This window comes from Oryx dammah, unplaced genomic scaffold (genome assembly GCF_014754425.2).
Source record: "Oryx dammah isolate SB20612 unplaced genomic scaffold, SCBI_Odam_1.1 HiC_scaffold_16, whole genome shotgun sequence".
In the NCBI taxonomy this organism is placed as follows: Eukaryota; Metazoa; Chordata; class Mammalia; order Artiodactyla; family Bovidae; genus Oryx; species Oryx dammah.
Window position 1 is genome coordinate 14,743,494 of NW_024070200.1, and position 21,106 is coordinate 14,764,599.

Sequence of the window (21,106 nt, forward strand, 5' to 3'; positions counted from 1 at the left end):
ACACACACTGAGCGAGTGAACTGACCTCACACACACACACACACACAGAGCGAGTGAACTGACCTCACACACACACACACACACAGCGCGAGTGAACTGACCACACACACACACACACACACTCTCTCTCTCTCTCTCTCTCTCTCTCTCTCTCTCTCTCAGCGAGTGAACTGACCTGAGCGAGTAACACACACACACAATTTCCTTAAGATGTTTAAAACTTGTGGGTTGGCAACAAGAGACTCAATATTCATTTGAGAGAATCTGGATACTGAGGAGTACAAAACATTAAGAGCTAGGATTTAAGCCTATATTTGTCTGACTTGAACATTAATTCTTATTAATTCATTAGTGATATCTAAATATCTAAGCAGTTCATTTTCCATATCATTTCCCTTTTTAAAATTTCCAATACAACAGACTCGATACTCAGACCCTCCACAACTCTATTCTTAAGGGCCTAACTGGCATCTCAGATTTGTCTGTATATTACTGCCAAATTTAAATGTCATTTCATCTCAGTCAAAACTCTTAACAGCTTCCTACTGTCAACCATGTACCACATGTGCTCTGAACTCAGTCTAGCTTTTAAGACAGCACATTTAGCATCAAGCTTTCACTGCTTCATAAGACCCTCCAATCCAATGTAAAAGATGTTACTTTTACATGAACTTTTATTTGCTTTCACCACGTATAGCCTCTCCTAAGTTTGTCAGCTAAGCACTGAAGAATTGATGCTTTCGAACTGTGGTGCTGGTGAAGACTCTTTAGAGTCCCTTGGACTGCAAGAGGATCAAACCAGTCCATCCTAAAGGAAACCAGTCCTGAATATTCAGTGGAAGGACTGATGCTGAAGCTTCAGTGCTTTGGCCACCTGATGTGAAGAGCTGACTCACTGGAAAAGACTCTGAAGCTGGGAAGGATAGAAGGCAGAAGGGGAAGGGGACGACAGAGGACGAGATGGTTGGATGGCATCATTGATTCAATGGACATGAGTTTGCACAAACTGCAGGAGATGGTGGACAGGGAGGCCTGGTGTGCTGCAGTCCATGGGGTTGCAAAGAGTCGGACACTACTGAGTGACTGAACAAAGCTTATCAGAATCCAGTAACAACTAAATGAAATCCCACCTCTTCTGTGAAAGTTGCCAAATCGCTACTGTTCCAAAGAGATCACAGCCTTCTTAATAGTTATACGCTACCTCACATACATACATGTATCACCATACCATCTACCTAGATTAAAAGATGGAATTACATATGCCATTTCTTTTGTATACTTTCTTCAGTGCAGAACAAAAAAAGACACATATAGGTATCTTCTTAACTACCACATAAGGTGGTGAAGAACAGAGGCCCTGAAGTAAGTTATAATCCCAGCTGCACAAAGTAATAGCTAAGTGACCTTGGAAAAACTGCCTAATTTCTCTTTAGCCTTTTTGTCTATAAAGAGAACAGTACCTCTTCCCCTCATTATAGACTGTCAACATGTTTTGCATTAGGTAATTATAAAACATTTAATATGCCAAGCACATATATACAACTATATTAAAAGGTAACTCACATTAAATGTTTTTAGTTTAATTAAAATCTTACTCAGCCATCAAAACGTTTACATACTTGCTTAACAGGAATTAGGGTATTTCTATTAGAGTATTTCTATACTAGAATCAGTTAAGAAAGGAATGGTAGCAATGTTCTCATCAGTATTTCTGCTCTCTATTTTGCAAATTTAAATCTTAAACTTGTATTTTCCCTAGGGGGAACTCTTACCACCCTTATCTTTTAGCTTTTTACAATGCATGAAAATTAGGTTATTAGGCATGATCTTGGCACCACACTCACTCTTCTCCAATCTGAGACTGCTTTCCTATTCCAGATTAACCACATACAGCCTTGGTGACCTATATATTAAATGTTTCTGTGTTTCAGTGTTCACTCCTTCACTCACTTCCTTTCTCACAGAATTCCTGCTTCCTGCCTTCTTTCATCTGCTCACTGTTTAAAATCACCACGCTAAGATTCTGAAAATAGTTCTGAAGGAAAGACAAACCATACGTCCTCTTAAGCACATGAATGTTTGCAAAATTGAATTTACCCCCATATATACCTAAAGAAAAAAGGAACCTAGGAAACATTTAAAATTTAACAATATACTACTTTGTACTCATCATCAAAATCCCATCCAAAATAATCAATGTTCTTTTACTATTCAAATAGATAATATATAATTAAGATCTTACTTATTAACATCTGAACCAAAATCTTCAAGAAATTCCACTTTTCTCTGAGAAAATGTAATTCTCATTTTAATAGGTAATGAACCATGTATAGCTTTGTCAAAACAATTTAGGATATTGTCTTCATTTTGTTTGAGGTCACCACTATATTCCATTTCAAGTAAATTGAGGTATAACTTTGTGTTCTCCTGTGTAAAAAGCAGTACCAATTAATTATATATTTCTAAGATATTCTGATTAGACCATAGATATTTAAAATGCCTTAATTTTCATGTCTCAACTTGAAAAATTCAATATTGAAAATTTACTAAATGTAACTCATGTTAAATATTTTCAACATACATATTAACAGGTAAAAAAAAGGTCACACACACATTGGTAGATAGAATCTTCTAAACTATGCACATTGTTAAATGCCAATAAATTAAAATCGTATATCCTGTTTAGTGTGCTTGACCTACCACAACAAATATGAAGTAAAACACTACAAAATGATCTCTACATGCCCCAGTAATCTAAATCTTCACAACCACAGATAATCATCCTCAACTGCAGCTGGAAGCAAACCTGTTATAAACTTGGGTCCTAAACAGACACGGTATTTGCTGAAAATCTAAAAAATGAGAAATTTCCCAGGCACTATCTTTTGGCATTAATTGATATATAAAAGGAAATACTTTATATACTTTATATAAGAGGAGAATAATCTCACTGCTACATGTGCTAAATGTAGGCAATTGCCATGCCTTTGTTTAGTTTCTCCCAGGCCCTCTAATCTACTTAATAACTGCTAAATTTTCCATAAAATTTCTGAATGTGGAGAAAATGGAAAATGTCACAATATTAGCCATACTTTTAATCCAATAATGTTAATTTTCTCAATGTTTTAATGCATAATAATGTGAAAATTTTTTGAAAGAATGGCAACATCAGTTTAGAGGGACTGTTGTCTTCACTTAGTAATAAAATATATTACATACAGACCAAATCTTTCATCATAGTTGCCAAAATGAAAAACAACCAAAAAGACCAATTTTTTTTTTTAATGGAAGATACTCTAAAAAAACACAAATACATACTTTGTCTCTTTCAATAGCTTCCAAAAGCACCTTTCTTGATTTTGGAAGGTTTTTTTGTATTTTGAAAAGATGTCGGGCTAGTTTGATAGCATAAAATGATGATTCATTATTTGATTTGGCATTCTTAATGGCTTCCTGAAGCAAACGTTCAGCTTCTTCCATATTTCCATGACGTCGTTCTAAACTTACTCTTCTCAAACGAACCATTGCCAATCCTAGAACACATTCTTCAAATGTTCTCAAGATATTCCTGGCTTCATTAATATTACCTAGAAATAGTAATTAAATGTTTATGCTTTTGATTCAACTTAGGAAATATCCTTTATGCCAAGTATTGGCAAATAACAGCCCACAGGCTAAATACAGCCATCTGATCATTTTTTTTTTAATGGAAGATAGCCATGCTCATTTGTCTATGTATTTTGTATGGCTATTTTGAGGCTACCATGGCAGAGTTGTTAGGAAAGAGACTATATGGCCTGCAAAGCCAAAACATTCACTATCTGGCCCTTTATAGAAAACAAGAAAAAAGTTTACCTCACCTTTGCTCTACACCAGTTCCCAAGACTCAATTCCTGTATCTTTATCCCAAAGTAACTTAAATCCCAAAATATCAACTGAATTTCTTCATTCTTACCCTGCTGTTCCTCAAAAGCTGCCCAAAGCATATGCACCATGGGTTTCTTTGGGAGATGAATAGTGCAAGCTCTGCTGAAGACATGCCTCACTCCTTCAATGCTATGATTTTCCATGTACTTGGCATACTACATACAGAAACAGAGGAAATACTGAATAATTTACAGTTGAACAAGCCATTAAATATGTGACAGAACGATAAAATTCTATTTTTAAACCCATTCAGCACCTTTATTGAACCACTAGACTAGTTTCTGTAAGGAAGGACGGAGAGGCAACGAGGTTGGCATATGCAGCAGTCAAATCTGGTTGCAAGCAGACCATCTCCTAATGCAACAGATATAGTTATATGAACAACATTCAACAGAAGTACAAAAAAGGTTAGTCACTAGATCAATGTTTATAATATATTCAAGTTTCAGACCATATAATTTTCTTACCTTAATCCAAAACTCCTCATAGAGGGCACACGATATGACACATCTTTCAAAGAGAACTACAACTCGTTCATGAGTCCCGTTTTCAATTTCAAATTCTAAGTATTCTTTCCAGTTTTTCAGTTGTGCCTTTTCCAATGGTTTCACATGAAAATATGGTCTTTTAATCTGTAATAAAAGCATGGCATAACAATGAAAGTAAACCAACACCAAAACATGCATTACTACAGTAATGCAAATTGTTAAATTATAATAATGAACCAGAAAATTGTAATCACCACATCTCAAGATTAAAAAGACTTTTAAAGTTAAAATCCCTTTAATTACTTAGGTTTTATAAATTCAAAGAACAAAATTAGTTTTCAATTATCCAGTTATTTAACAGAACTACACAATTTTATGTTCAGAAAATTTTATTCTTTGCCAAGTATTTTAGAACTGAACAATTATACACAGTAATGGAAAGCAGATCAGTGTCCATCACAGATGAATGGATAAAGGTGATGTGGTACACACACACACATACACACACACACATGCAGGCACGCATGCACGCACGTGCGCACACACACACACACGCACGCACCCCACCCAATGGAATACTATATCCAGCCCCAATGGAACACTACTCAGCCATAAAAAAGAATGAAATAATGCCATTTTCTGCAACACAGAGGCAACTAGACTATCATACTTAGTGAAGTAAGTCAGAATGATAAAGACAAATACTACGTCCTATCACCTATATGTGGAATCTAAAAAAAAAAGTAAATCTTGAAAAAAAAAAGTAAGGTAAATAAGCAGTTTCCTGGGGCTGAGTCAGGTGGTTACTGACTTGAAAAGGAGCCATTGGGGACCTTTTGAGGTGACAGGATAGTCCTATATGCTGACTGTTGTGATAATCAACAATGCTTGTCAAATGTCATTTTACTAGCCAATCACACACACAAAAAACAACACATACTACATGATTCCATTCACATAAAATCCAGAACAGGGAAATCTATAAGAATTGAAAGTAGGTTAGTGGTACCTTAGAGTTGGTAGTAGGGAGGAGTAAGCAGGTGAGGGGTAAAAGCTAAAGAGTTTTTCAAGAATGATGAAAATGTCTTAAAATTAACATTAATTAAAATGTTCTAAAATTAACTGTATGTACATATGTGTGAATATATTAACAACTACTAAAGTGTACACTTTAAGTATATGGCATGTTAATTACATCTCAATAAAATGCATAAAGAAATAAAAGCCTTCATTTTACTCTACTTAAAATAGGTACATTTTGTTATATTACCTAAAATGACTCAATGAAGTTGATTTTAGAAACTGAATTAGAATAAAATGATTTAGAATTAACAGGTAACTTGAAATTCAAATAAATCTGAATTTACTATTTCTAAAGTTGATAATGGAAAATTGATAATGGCAGCCATAAATGCAACAAACACTACTTAAATAAGCAAAAATAAAAAGCAGAGACATCACCCAAAACTAAAGAAAAATACATTATTCCTATCTGTATTTTGAAGCCTATTAATGACAACAACAAAAAAGCAAAACACTTACACCTTCTTCAAATGTCCACCTTTTACTGACTTCATGTTCATTATAATTAAACATTTCTTGATGAATTTCAATGATTCTATGTCTCATATTTTCTATTTCTGTAATAAGCTTGGGAAGAAAAAAAATTTAAACATGTAAGTTATATACTAAAATTTTAAAATATCACTGTTTACATTTAAGTATTATCCACACTTTAATCTTAGTGATGGGTGTCTGTTATCAATTATGTGCAAAGTACAATTAACGATACTGCAATTAGGAACAGATTTATATGCCTTAAAAAAAAGAACAAGTCTAGTACATCACAACAGAGGTGAAATTATCCTTTTACACTAGTTTCAGGTGTCTCTTAGTAAAACAGATCATCTGCTTTAAATCTGTATTTAAACCACACTAGCTAAAGAATTCCTACCTGCCTTAATTAGAAATTAATTTTTTAAGAGCTACAAATCATACCACACATGTAGTCAAGGGACATAAAGTCTATAGTTTCTCACACATGGAAATTTTTTTTTTTTTAGTAAGTCTGGTTACCTTTGCTGGATCAGTTATGTCTTCTATTCCTGATGGCAGATCATCACCAGGAGGACCATCATCACCACTATGCCCATTTACAGAAGCTAATTCCCTTCTCAGCTGAATAAACTGTTCACCAGTTAGAAGATCTCTCGGCAAATTATTCTGAACATGGTCTTTAAATCTAATGGAAGACAATAAAAATACAAGCTCTATATATGAAGCGTAACTTTAGATCCCACATTATATTTCTACTTACACATTATTCTTTCAAAGGAACTCTGACTTAAACCAAAAAAACACAAAACACCAAACAACCCCACAACTTTTTCCTCCTTTTCTATAGTAATAACCTACCACTTGATAAAACAATCTACAGACATCTTCATTTCCTTCCTGCCTTTGCAATGGAATGATGAAGGCAAGTCATACACTGAAATCCTACTTTTGTCCATTACTAATTATTTGACTAAAAGGAAGTTTATCCTTTCTCTAATGTTAATTTTCTCATCTGTAAATTTAAATATAGCAATCCATATCTAAATAATAAATGATTACTTATAAATGTTCAACAAATTTTGCAGTTCCTTTGGAACTTACCTCCCAATTACTCCTGAATTCATGTCTATGTCAAATACTCCAACGAAACTGCCCTATTTACAGTCACCAAGTACCCTATATAAGAAAAATTAAATGGATACTTGTTGGCTCTGAGTTACTACCTTCCTGGTTTTCCTCCAAGTCTCTGACTGCTCCTTGATCTCCTTTGAGGGGTCCCCACTCCAGTCTGCCCCTAAATACTAGTATGCCCAAGGATTCTGCTCTGCATTTAGTTGTCAAATGTTTTTATATACTTTCTGGTCAATCTTATTAATATAGCTTGAAATAATAAGCATATTATAATGACGAAATAATAAGCATATTATAATGACTTTTACAACTCTAGCTTAAGCCTAAAGTGAAAAAAAAATGTTATTCGCTCAGTTGGGATCTTTGTGTATCTGACTTTTTGCAACTGTAGCCCATCAGGCTCCTCTGTCCATGGAATTCTCCAGGCAAGAATATTGGAGTGGGAAGCCATTCCCTTTTCCAGGGGATCTTCCCAACTCAGGGATCAAACCTGGGTCTCCTACATTGCAGGCAGATTCTTTACCATTTGAGCCATCAGGAAAGCCCAAACCTTTCCCCTAAATTTCAGATTCACTTGCCAACACTCTGCATAAAGAAATACAAATTTTAAGCAAAGACTGTTTTGAAAAACATGTAATTTCATTTATCTACACATACTAGTTTATATATACACACACACATACAAATTTTAATCAAAAACACAAAGCTGAGGAGCTAAAATATCTATACCATCTTAAATTGGAACCTTATATACAACATGTCTTCAAGTGTGTCACTTTCATCCACAAATCAACACCCTCAGGCATTTCTAATCTTGACATTGTCAACTGCTAAGTTTCCCAATCTCTTCCACCTACCTGATTTCTTACATTCCATGGATACCAGGTCCAATTTAATCTACCTTCTAAATATGGCTCCATGCCCTCATTATTTACCAAAATAAACATAAACCTGTGTCCTGATCTCGTTTCCTCGCACTCCCACCTCAATCCTGCTATCATAAATGTTATTAAAAAATAAACATGAAAAAATATTAAACAGGATCATATCCCATCCTCATCCCCAAAATCACTTCAATGTTTATCACCCTGCATTCAGACTAAAATCCAGTCTCCATGAAGTCTTTCATATTCTTACCTAGCCTCTGACCCAGGCCTGCATCTTCCACCTAATTCTCAGAGATGGTTGTACATGTACCATAACTTGTGGATTTCCCCCAAAGTTTTTTAAAACTAATTTAGGCTACTGACACCTAGATTTTCATGGATTTTAAAACTTTCACAGAGACCACCCTGGCAGTCCATGGGTTAGAACTCTGTGCTTCTAATGCAGGGGCCACAGGTTTGATCCCTGGTCAGAGAACTAAGATGCTGCATGCCACAAGGCACGGCAAAAAAACCTTTTACAAACATATGCAAATAACATTGGAAATTAATTTAAATTCTGCAAAATAAATGAATACAGAGGCTTAACTTGATATATTTTATCACCAGCAGGAAAAAAAATATAGATCACTTTATTTAAAAAAAATTTTAAATGAGGAAGTAACTCTCCAATGTGTAGTATGAAAATAAACATTTAATTCTCATGTTAACATTAAAAATTGTCAAGATATAAACTTGAAATAAGGTAAAACTGAAAATAAGCTTTAAAACAGTTGCCATGTTATATTAGAAACTTCTTTCACATGGTGATAACATATGCATAATACTTTTTCATTAGCTTCTTCTACTATAAAGCTAATTTATTCAATCTATTAATAGAATGGCTGAGTGCCTAATACATATGGAACTGTTTTCCTACATATTAAGGATGAGTATTTTTCAGTCACTAAGTTGTGTCTGACTCTTTGTGACCCCATGCACTGCAGCACACCAGGCTTCCCTATCCTTCACTATCTCTTGGAGCTTGCTCACACTCATGTCCACTGAGTCAGTGATGCCATCCCAACCATCTCATCCTCTGTCTCCCCCTTCTCGTCCTGCCCTCAATCCTTCCCAGCACTAGGGGTTTTTCCAGCGATAAAAAGAAAAAGCCTCTGAAATGACAGACATGTAGAGGATACAGGAGACGTAAATCCAAAGGAGCGTTATTAGTGCTAAGAAAAATGAAATAAATGTAGGTAGAGTGCTGGTACAAATGATAAAACAGTTCTGTTTAGGTGAACTGCAAAAAGTGTCATAGAGAAAACATTAAGCTATATGGGTTCTGAGGAATGAGTTCACCAGATAAATGAAAAGTGGAAAAGGTATTACAATCATAAAAGTATAAATCAACATTGCCTGTTGGGAAATTATCAGTGCTTAGGTTTGTCTAGAGCTTACGAACTACCAGGGACTGAACCTGAGGAGTTAGATCATACCACAAAAGTATTCACACTAGGGGGATGTTAAATTAGATGTTTTCTTAGAGATAATGTTCAGTGTATATCCAATATACAAGCCTACACAATAGAAGTATTTGTATTACAGCACTCAGAATACTTCTTTTAGAACATGCTTCCTCTTCTACACTTGAGTAACTTAAGGGCCAAGTCAAGGCACACATATCTTCCACAGGCCTTTATTCCTTCAAATGAAATGCATATCATCGGGTACACAGCAAGTGCTAAATAAATTAAACAGGGGAAGTATATTTGACAGAAGAAACCATTTCAGCAGTTCTTAAAGCAGTTAGTCAAGGTAATTAGTTTAGTTATATAAACTATAAGATTTACTGATACAAATACTATTTATCAGTCTGGGATACTCATAAGGAAAGTGGTTCTCATTAAGTGAAAAAGACTAGATTAAAAAGTAGTATGTAAAATGCAACCCAATAAATCTCTATTGTAAGTATACATGCATTTTAAAAACCCAGTGAAATATTCATTAAAAAAAAAAAAAAAAAAGATGTAGAAAACTACACCAAGAATTTGGGGCCACACTGTCTAGGTTCCAATCAGCTTCCAAGCACTTACTAACTCTGTGATCTTATGCAAATATTTTAATCTTTCTTTACCTCTACTTTCATAAAATGTAGAAAATAACAGTATGATACCTCCATGGTTTATTGTGAGGATTAAAAGTTATAAGGCACTCAGAATACTGTATGTATAACTGTTTCTTAGTCTTATTTTTTCTCATTCACCAACAATAAAGTTATAATCATAGATTTTACCTATGCTTTAGATTTCCTATACTTTATATTGATTTATGAAAGGAACCTGCTTTGTCCCAGAAGACTTTTAAAATCTTTTTTAAAGGTTTAAAAAAAAATTAAAACTATTTAACTTTTAAAATTTGACCAAGAATTTCCAGATGCCAATCCTTGTGTTAATCTCTTTCAGCAAGTATCTCCCTAGGTCATTTATACCCTAGAAACCTGCACACCTCCTCTAAATTTCATGAAAAAAAAAAAAAAAAAAAACAAACGAGAAATGGCACATTCAGACCCATGTTTCCTATTTCTAATGTGGGTCTGCAGAGATTTAGCAAACTGATCCACAGTTATCTACAAATGCTTCATGAAGTTTTCTACTTTTTAGTAAAGAAAATTTCAGAAAATCACTTACTTAAAAAGTACCTAAGTTTACAGGTTCTACCACAATCCTAGTTATAAAAATTATGACAAAAATGTGTAGACAATATGGCAGGTAAGAAGAGCAAACATTTATCAACACAGTCCTCATACTTTCTTTTTCTTGAGTCTATATCAGTGGGATACTTGAATACATCAGAAACAGAACATGCAAATCACAGTACACAGAAATAGTTGTTTTACATAGCACTCATTAAAATGAAATGATAATTTTTGATTGTTTGAATATAAACAGGACTTAAATACAAAAAATACGTTCTTCACTGTTTTGGACGTAAGATGCTATATGAATGACAAGAATGTACCTCGAGTAAATTATTACATTTCAAATAAGCTTCTATTATGTGCTTTATACTGAGTTAACCATAAGAATAATAAAGCTTATTTTCACTACTCTGAAATATCCTAGACAAGAGAAAAGTCCTGCTGTTTCCTCATCTATAAAACAGATCAAGGGAACCTTATATCTAAAACCAGTGACGTTCATAAACTATATTGAAAATGTCAAAATTTTAAACTGTATATAAATTGTGATTATTGAGCAAAATAAATTTGTTTGCATCTAATAGAATCTTACATTTTAAGAGAATAATTATCCTCAATATTAGAAATTACTGAGTTATCACAAAAAAATTTTAATGATCTGATTTTTCCACCCACCTCTGAAAATGATGACTATATAGCTGTGTTGGAATACCAAGAATACGATCATATATAGCTGTAACTTCTCTCAGGTTTCCCTGTTCATTTTCCCAGTTTATATACATTTCCCACAGTCTGTCCGATCGGAAATCTGTTCCCGCAGCTAGAACAGCATGCTCAAACGTTCTGAAAAATTAAATTACCTCTATGCTTTATCTTCCCAAAATCACTTTAAATAGATTATTTCTGCATTTTGCAATATATACAAATATCAAATCAATAAGTCATACATTTGAAATATAATTTATGTTAATTATACCTCATTTTTAAAAACAAAATATTTCCAAATTTTAGAAGATAATGCTAAATTCAAAATTACATGCAACTTTATAAGTACAGATTAAAAGAAGGAATAATAGACAAGTGTATATGACAGCTGCTTGAAAAAAGGGAAAATATAAAGGGAATAGATAAATGTACTTTTATGTAGCTGTATATTATTTTGTATGCTATAAATCTGCAATGCAAATTATACTACAAACATGTAAGAGTGACAGAGCAGACACTAAAATACTCGTTAAACTTGAAATGTCTGTTGAATAGATTCCTCTAGGGCAAAAGACAAAGTGACAAAATTTATCTTATTTTAAGAAACAGTTTTCTGACAAAACAACTCTCCAAGGAGGGGGTCCAGCTGCCTCTTTGGGTAATGAGAAATATACATATACTTTAAAACTCAAACTTCTCTCCTGATTCTAAAATTCCACAATTAAAGTTTACTAAAAAGTCCTTTAAAATATTTATGCTCGTTTCAAGAGATTTCTGTAAGCAATTTAAATCACAGGATTTGATACCTCAATGGGATAAAATTTTAGATACATATTTTCAAAATAAATATAATCAAGAGGGATTTTTAACAGTATAGAACTATACTACCTAATCTAAATTAATTCTAAATTTAATCTAAATCTAAATTAATCTAAAACTAAACAGAATCCCAATCAAAGCACTAAGAATTAGGTGGAACAGAGAAAACAAATTCTAACATTCATCTAACACATAAAAATACAAATTACTTTTCTAAAAGGATAAAGCAGCAGGCATTTTCCTGAAAGGTCTCAAAGGAAACTGGGAAGCTATAGAAATTAAAGGCATGACACTGGCCCAGTATCATCAAAATGGATTAATAAAATAGCTCTCAAGAAAATAAACCCATATATTTTTGAGAATTTAGAATATGATAAAAAAAAGTATTGGTATTTTAAATCCATACACAAAAAAATAAGCCAATGAAAAAAAGACAGACTGTTCAACAAACGGGAGAAAAAAAATTGTTAATCTCCGATTCACAAAAGACACAAACTAAGGTTAATCTGTCTCACAAAAGGTACAAACTAAATATCAGATAAATGAAGGACAGAAAAAAAGAAGTTTACAAGAATCAGTAGAAAACTCAAGATTTATATATCCTTGTCAAGACAGGCACACAACTTATAAACTAATAAAAGACTGAAAATTGAACCACATTAAGAAAAAAACCAAACACCTCTACATGATAAAAATACCTAACGGAAAAATGCTTTAAGGCCCTAAGGAAGTATTACTTTCAACTCAAAATTCTATACCCCACGGGATTCATTAATTGGGTGTTTCAGATATACAGGTTCAAATTTTTTTTTTCATTCCAAGCATCCTTTATCAGGAAGTTATGGAATTCACTCCTCTAAAGGTATGCAAGAACCAAGAAAGAACAGAATCTAATTAATAAACTAATAAACAGAACTTAGAAGGTAAAGACATCTCCTAGGATAATGATAAGGAAACCTGTAAAGAGCTGCTATACAAAAGAATCAGAATAGAGCCACCAGTGCAGATTACAGAAGAGGGGGTCCCAGGAGGGTCTCTCCAAGGGGCCAGGGTAGAATTTACAGATCTCAGAACGTAGTTCTCTTTCTGTAATTTTCAGATTAAGTAGAATAACACGATACATGTTTGTTTTTTTTTTTTTTTTACTTTCAAAATAGCTTACATAGATAGCAATTGTAATCATGGAAAGTGAGTATTAGTATTGACTACTGAAAGTGGCTGTTGGAAGGGGTAGAAAATTTTAAGTGTTCCAAGAAAGCCAGTCAAGCAGAAAAAGAGGCAGAGGTAAGAGAAGGGGTAATCACAGGAAAAACAAAAAGCTATGAGACCTATCCATATAGGAAAGATGAAGAATGGCAACAGGGTATAAACGAACTAAAAATTCTCATATACCCTAACAGAATGATAATGTCTACAGCTAGTGAAAGAGAAGCAGAAAGCAGTAGAGTGCTACTGCTATGAAGAAACAGCTAAAATATCTGAAGAGAGGTGGACGGACCACTTTTTGTTACAAGTAGTTTAACATTAACTGTCTAAACTATATGCACATACTTTGATAAAAATAAAAACCAAAAATACATTTTAAATTCCTATAATTCAAAGGACAATTCAGAAGTAAAATAATCAAATCATATAAACAAGCAATGTGAAAATGGCTTATATAGATAGCATTTGAAAAGACAGTAAACCAAGAAACCTAGAGATAGATGAATTGAGATAAGGAGGTTTTAAAAAAATATATGCCATGACTGGGAAAATGACTACCCTCATACACTATGAGAGTTTAAAGCTGGTGCCACTTTTAAAGGAACATTTGATAAATGTAGCTGTGTATTTCCTTGATACAAGTTCCATTTCTATAGTGCTCTACATAAATACTGACTTATAAGAGATGTTCACTACAGCACTATTTCCTATAAAGATCTGGTTAAACAAAATACAGTACCTTGATACTATAAGGTTAAAAAATGGTAGGGACAAAGTCTAGAACATCGTTAATTAAAAAAACAAAGACAAATATGTATAATAGGTATACACACACATATATATGTGTATCTATGTGTATCTAAAAGAATAAACACCAAGTCATTTACCATGAGGGGAGATGGACTGGAGACCTAAGGAAACAGCGTATGGAATGGTGGAGGAACTTTATTATGTACATTTTTTAAGAATCATGCGTAAGTTTACTAGGGTACTTTTTTATAGTGAAAAAGTATATACAAGTTATACTTTCAGTTTAGCATCGATAAGTAGTTTTATCAATATCAGAATACCTGACATTTATATCTTTAAATACTTATTTTCGCATACCCTCTTACAGTACTGTTTGTCTCAGGATCGCCAGGGTCCAGTGTTTCTTTTAAGAAGTTTATATAATGTATCCAAAGGTCAACACTCAGAGGTATTGCCTGAAGCCCCCGGCGATACACCTAAGAAGAAAACAACAAACTGTACTTCAAATATTTAATTATGTCTTAACAGAGAGGCAACACTGTGTTATCCGGTGAACCTTAGAAATACTAATTACTGGAATTTTGTTTAAATAATCTACCATTACCATTTGGGTGGAGGTTGGATAGAACATGGCAATGTTCTGATCCCCACGTGCAGAGTCTTGATCTTCAAAGCGCAGCAGTCCCTGCATTCTGACCGGGCTGTGTGGGCAGGCTTTGGGTTACAGACCATAGGGCACAGACCCATTAGAGCATCAATGACAGCGTCTGACCAAAAATGCAATAAGACGTAGCAAATGTGACTAGCAAACCAACTATATTGTTTGGAAAATGAGAAATAAATGTAAGTGAGAGAAAAGCCCTGCCCTACTTGTTAAGCTGCAGTGTAATACAGAGGCTTGCACTGCAAAGCTTGACAAACTGTAGAGGTTTAACGCACCTGCCAACAAAGAGAGAAAATATTAGCTACAAATGCCACAAGAGTGACAAATGCAAATAAAATACCCTATAAAATTGTTTGACCATAAATCGTAGGTACTGCCAGCCAAAAAAAAAAAGTCTTTGCTTTGTTATTATTTGGCTTACAGTACCTAATGGAGATAATTTTATTCAGTAATGTACGCACCTCATCTGATTGTTTAATGTTGTCATGTCGCTTTTCAAGGTCTGCATACTTTTTCCAATAACCATAGCAATACGGATAGTGTATGAAAAATTTGTCAAATGCTTTCCTGGCAGCCATCAAGTGATTCTGATGAAAATAAAACAAAGTGTTTAAACATCTTGAAAATTTCTGTCACAGAAGCATTTATTATTCCCTCTAATGTACAGGCATACCTCAGAAGTATTGAGGGTTTGATTTCAGATCACTGCTATAAAATGTGTATCACAATCAAGCAGGTCACGCAATTTTGTTTCCAAGTGCACATAAAAATTCTGTTTATATTCTACTGCAGTCTAAGTACGCAATAGCATTATGTCTAAAAAAAGCAATGTATATACCTTAATTTTAAAATACTTTATTGCTACAAATTGCCCAAACAATTATAAAACAGTAATATGAAATACCCTTGATCACAGATGACTATAACAAATAATAAAAAAGTCTGAAATATGGCAAAAATATCAAACATGTGAACAAGACAAGAAGTGAGCAAACACTGTTGGAAAAACAGCACCAACAGACCTTCTCAATGCAGGACTGCCACAAACCTTTAATTTGTGAAAAATGTAATATCAATGAAGTTCAATAAAGTAAAGTGCAATAAAATGAGGTATGCCTGTATTATCTCAAATAAAATAAATGGCAGGCTTAAAAACTATACTCAACAGCTTTGAAACAGAAGGAACTAATTCTGTCAAACAGCAGGGTAATATTTTTTTTTAATTTTAGAATTTTATACACACATACATACACACCAGTCTTTACAAACATTAGAATTTGATTATAATACTCTCTATAATGTACAAATGCCATGAAAGCTATTTTTTGAAGCTAAAATATACATTATTTATTCAACTTAATCTGAAAATCATAAAAGAGGCAACTTCAATTACAAAACAATAAGGCTTAGTCTGATATTAGTTGTTTAATCTAATCCCATTGAAATAATTACTAACCTCCTGTTCTACATACTGAAGCAAATATACCCAGCCTGTAAAATCCTGAGGATTACTTTCTACAGTTTTCCAAAACTTTTCGTATTCTGGAGGGAAATTTGCTTCTGTTTCTGTCACTGGAAGGTCCACAGTACTTGCTATTTCATTTTCTTCTGTAGTTGTGTTCACATTAGGAGATCCATCGGGTGACTGCTCCATTTCTGTAACATTCATAATCTCCGTACTAAAATCAGCAGACTGCTCTACCACTGCCTCTGAACTGCTGCCTATGCTGCCATTACTGGAATTTCTGTACTCATCCATGTGAGAGTTTTGCATAGCTGTTTATTTCGCCTTCAGTTAATGCTCTGTGGAAACAAAGAGAAACATTTTCCAAATGTTTATTTGGCATTATCAAAGCCATCTTTTAAAAGCCTGTTAACTATTAAAAGAATATATTAACTTGATTCTTGAGCTCTCCTGTAAGTCATACTCAGGTTTAGTAGTTTTTACATTATAAATTAAATTCTATAACATATAAATTTTCCAAAATTCTGCCACTTTATTGTTGACTGAGCAAAAACTAGTTCTTTCATCTAGAAAACAACTGAATATTGTGCTAGTTCCCTAAAGAAGCAACCGTATCTTGAATTCAATGCTTCTCAGCTAGCTAAGAATCTAAAATTTAATGTCTGAATTCTATCCTGCTACCAATCCTGGCAAACAGCAATATTTTTAATATCTGTCCTGGAGGCTAAAGGCAAAACTAATAAAACAAACTGTGGTAATGGACATAAATGTTCCAGAGGGAAATGCATAACATAGCTCAAGGCAGATTTTTAGAAAAGAGAAGGTTAATATTGTTGAAATATATTTATAATTTTTAATTCTAGAAGATTTTATTACAGAAGACATGTATTATTTTAAAAAATTAAAGAGTGACTTTTAAAGTGAATACACATTATTAAAAACATATTTATGAGAGAATTCCCTGGCAACCCAGTGATTTAAGACTCGGTGCTCTCACTGCCGGGGCCCTGGGTTTGATCCCTGGTTGGGGAACTTAGGTCCCATAAGCCAGGCAGCCAACAGAACAATGAAAAAAAGCACAAAAAACTGTACTTATGAAAGTTTTACCATCTGGATAATTACTTCGTAAAATCTTTTAAATTAAGTTATCTTACAGTTAAAGCCATAAAATAATAAAGAATTATTATTTTTTCACAATTCACTTCATCTCTTCCACTAACAGTTTAAATGGAAACTGAATCATTATAGGGCATGTCCTTTTTAAAAATTATGGATTATTCTCAAAACTAAACAGACCACAAAACTGATTTATTCCTAAACTACACTCTGAATACACAAGTAGTTAACACAGTACAATATAATTTAAGAGAGGATTAAGGCTTTAAAGGTAGTAATTCAAAGAAAGAAATCCAAGTGACCAATAAACATATGAAAGGATTGTAGCTTTACTAATAAAGATGTGAATTAAAACAATGAGATATCAAATTGGCAACAATTAAAAACATGTCTCTGGAGGACATTCATGGAAAATATACCAAATGGGAATTGTGCATATTTTATGTTAGATAAATAATCAGACAAAAAGCATCTGATTAAATGCTGTATCTGTACAATGAAATAATAAAAGAAATATGTGCACCTGTGTTAATATAGAAAAATATCTACTACATATATATTATATAGATACTATACACAGATCTGTAAGAATTATACCAAATAAAATATACTAAAAATATTAGTTGGTGTTAATATTAGCCCAACTAATATTTTGGGCTGATGCTTGTTTTTGTTCAGAATGGCAATATACCTAAACCCATGTAAGGATTCGGAGAAGGCAACGGCAACCCACTCCAGTACTCTTGCCTGGAAAATCCCATGGACGGAGGAGCCTGGTAGGTTGCAGTCCACGGGGTCGCTAAGAGTCAGACACGACTGAGCCACTTCACTTTCACTTTTCACTTTCATGCACTGGAGAAGGAAATGGCAACCCACTCCAGCGTTCTTGCCTGGAGAATCCCAGGGATGGGGGAGCCTGGTGGGCTGCCGTCTATGGGGTCGCACAGAGTCAGACATGATTGAAGCGACTTAGCAGCAGCAGCAGCATGTAAGGATTATGAGACTGAAAAAGACATCTGCTGCAGAGCTCTTGTAAAGATTTTGCTTTTTTGATAAAAAGGACAGTCAGCAAATAGTGTAGGCTCTACCACTTTATTCTCACCTTGAATGTGAACATATTTGAAACAACCTATATTATTAACAAGGTCAAAAGAACTGGCCAGAAAAATGAAGAAATGCCAGCCCTGTCACCATCAAACTGCTAACATGCCAACTATATACTGCAAGAGAAAGTAAGTCCCTGTTTGCTTAAACTATTATCAATAGATGGGTTTTTCTATTACTTGCAGAAAAGTACATTCCTAACTAACCCACAAACAATGCATGAGAATGTTCATTTTTCCATCTCCCCTCGTTAGCACTAGGTATCAAGAAACTTAATTTTTTTCATCTGATTCAAACTGAAAAACAGAAAGTATTACCTCATTTTGATCTGCATTTCTTTAACTACAAGGAGGTTGAATTTCTATCTTCTTTTTTTTCTTAAATGCTACTTCACATCCTCAGTCCATATTATCCATAAATTCTTTGTGTGTGTATGAAGGGCATCTTTTATAGAATGCAGTATTATACCACATTTCAAAATGCAGTATGAAGCAAAATTTTTCCCAAAAAAAGGATAAACTTAAAATGTTAAATCAAGTGAATCTGAGGCTGAATGCCACTGAAAGAATTAGTTATAGCCAGGTAACTCTGGGAATATTTTTTTAAAAGGAGGTAGAGAAGGGGTGAAGACAAAGGGAGGTTGGGAGAGGCTGGGTGTGGACAAAAAGTTTCCACTACTCGGTGCATATCCAGCAATATACTACATTCCTTGTAGAGAATACACAGATAGTTTTCATTTTAAGGCTTATGAACTAGTAGAAAAGAGATCAAAAACATGCAAAGCAATTATATAAAATTTCAAATGAAACAAGTCAAAATTTAGAGAAATCTATTGAAAACCATAGGCATCTAGCAAAACTTTACGCAACAGAATGTAGTCTTCACTTTGAAAAGTGTAGTCGCTCAGTCGTGTCCTACTCTTTGCAACCCCATGGACTGTAGCCTCTCAGTCCATGGAATTTTCCAGGCAAGAGTACTGGAGTGGGTAGAAAAAGAATGATAAATTATTTCAAAATAGGAACTAGACCACTTGACTTGACAGAACAACCTTTCTTATTAACAGACAAGAAGATGGAAATTAGGATTGGTTCCAAGACAAGGAGAAAAGATTGATCAGAATGAAGAGGGCCTGCATTGGGAAAGTGAAAAGTAAGCAAGCAGGGTAGAACAAGAGGGATTTGAGAAAAAATAATAAACAATCAAACCTAGAAAAAACTGTTTCCTTCAACTGAATTACTATCGTCATCAACTTTTCCAGGTTTACCATTTGTGATCCTAGGGAAAGGCATAGAAGCTTTTCAACTTATTTTGGTCTCTTTTGTCCCCTACATCAAAGAAAAGACACTACTGAGGATTAATTTTCCAGACATAGTCATTATTTTGTGTTTTTTTTTTTTTATTTCAAAGCATACTGCCAAAACAAACAGAAAAAGATTGTTCGTTGATACATTCTGAGTCATTTACTACCTGCCCTATTCTAATTGCATACTTAAGTGGGACGTAAGTTTTTTCTGGAATCAGCAAATTTACCACACCCCTGCATCATCACAGACTGTCAATTACTCCACACCCTGCAATTATAGTTATAAAAAGAGTTAAGAACATCAGCCTTGTCCTCAGGGAGATCATTTTTCTGATTACTTCAAAAATCACAGGACCAAAAGAAAAACACACTAAAGTTATTTTAAAATAAGTTATTCTAACATATACTTCATAATATGGCAATTACTAACTGGAAGGGATTGGGGGCAGGAGAAAGGGACAACAGAGGATGAGATGGCTGGATGGCATCAGCGACTTGATGAACACAAGTTTGGGTGAACTCCAGGAGTTGGTGATGGACAGGGAGGCCTGGCATGCTGCGGTTCATGGGGTCGCAGAGAGTCGGACACAACTGGGCAACTGAACTGAACTTAACTAGTACCAGTATATTCTTAACAGCAACCATTAACTTTGAACTTGTGACATAAAATGGCAAAGGTATAAAAAAATAATTATCAAAAGGAAGAAGACAACAGTGTGGTGTGGTGCTAGCATAAAGATAAAACAGACCAATAGAATAAAAACATAAAGCCCAGAAATAATGTTGGACAAGGGTTACAAGATTACTCAATGGGGAAAAGACAGTCTCTTAAACAAATGGTGCTGGGAAAACATGCAAAACAAAAAAAAAGAAGCAAAACCCTTAACTCACAGCATATATAAAAATTAACCCCAAATGGATAGAACTCCTAGAAGAAAACACAGGGGGAAAGTTTCATGAAAGTGAACTTGGCAATGCTTTCCTGGCTATGATACCAAAAGCACAGGCAACAAAAGCAAAAATAGACAAACGGAGCTACATCAAACTAAAACTTCTGTGCATCAAAGGACACAAGTTAAAAGGCAAATGGCCGAATAGGAGGAAATATCTCTAAATCTTATATCTAATTAGTAGTTAATATATAAAATATATAAAGAACTTCTATAATTGAACAACAAAAACTCAATTAAAAAATGAAAAAAATGATTTAAACAGACATTTCTCCAAAGAAGACACACAAATGGCCAACAAACACATGAAAAGATGCTCAGGATCACTGATTAACATAGAAATGCAAATGGAATTCA

General features: G+C 33.9%; 1 protein-coding gene and 1 non-coding gene across 4 annotated transcripts in view; both read right to left on the reverse strand.

Annotated features, from left to right (window-relative positions):
• The window catches only part of PRPF39 (pre-mRNA processing factor 39), a 34,237-nt gene that overhangs the window by 4,702 nt on the left and 8,429 nt on the right, over nucleotides 1-21,106 (reverse strand). The window contains exons 2-13 of one of the 3 annotated variants that reach the window (XM_040256692.1): nucleotides 16,268-16,614; nucleotides 15,273-15,398; nucleotides 15,018-15,086; nucleotides 14,752-14,914; nucleotides 14,505-14,623; nucleotides 11,343-11,510; nucleotides 6,492-6,657; nucleotides 5,958-6,065; nucleotides 4,395-4,559; nucleotides 3,956-4,082; nucleotides 3,319-3,587; nucleotides 2,243-2,427 (exon numbers count right to left, since the gene is read on the reverse strand). In XM_040256692.1, the coding sequence (XP_040112626.1) occupies nucleotides 2,243-2,427; nucleotides 3,319-3,587; nucleotides 3,956-4,082; nucleotides 4,395-4,559; nucleotides 5,958-6,065; nucleotides 6,492-6,657; nucleotides 11,343-11,510; nucleotides 14,505-14,623; nucleotides 14,752-14,838 (1,394 nt within the window). In that variant the 5' untranslated portion in view covers nucleotides 14,839-14,914; nucleotides 15,018-15,086; nucleotides 15,273-15,398; nucleotides 16,268-16,614. Of the gene's footprint in view, nucleotides 1-2,242; nucleotides 2,428-3,318; nucleotides 3,588-3,955; nucleotides 4,083-4,394; nucleotides 4,560-5,957; nucleotides 6,066-6,491; nucleotides 6,658-11,342; nucleotides 11,511-14,504; nucleotides 14,624-14,751; nucleotides 15,399-16,267; nucleotides 16,615-21,106 lie in introns of all 3 variants that reach the window. The other 2 variants (XM_040256690.1, XM_040256691.1) reach the window with 2 other exon arrangements.
• LOC120875760 lies at nucleotides 3,161-3,246 on the reverse strand. The gene has a single exon (XR_005724062.1). It is a non-coding gene; the product is annotated as a small nucleolar RNA SNORD127 (small nucleolar RNA).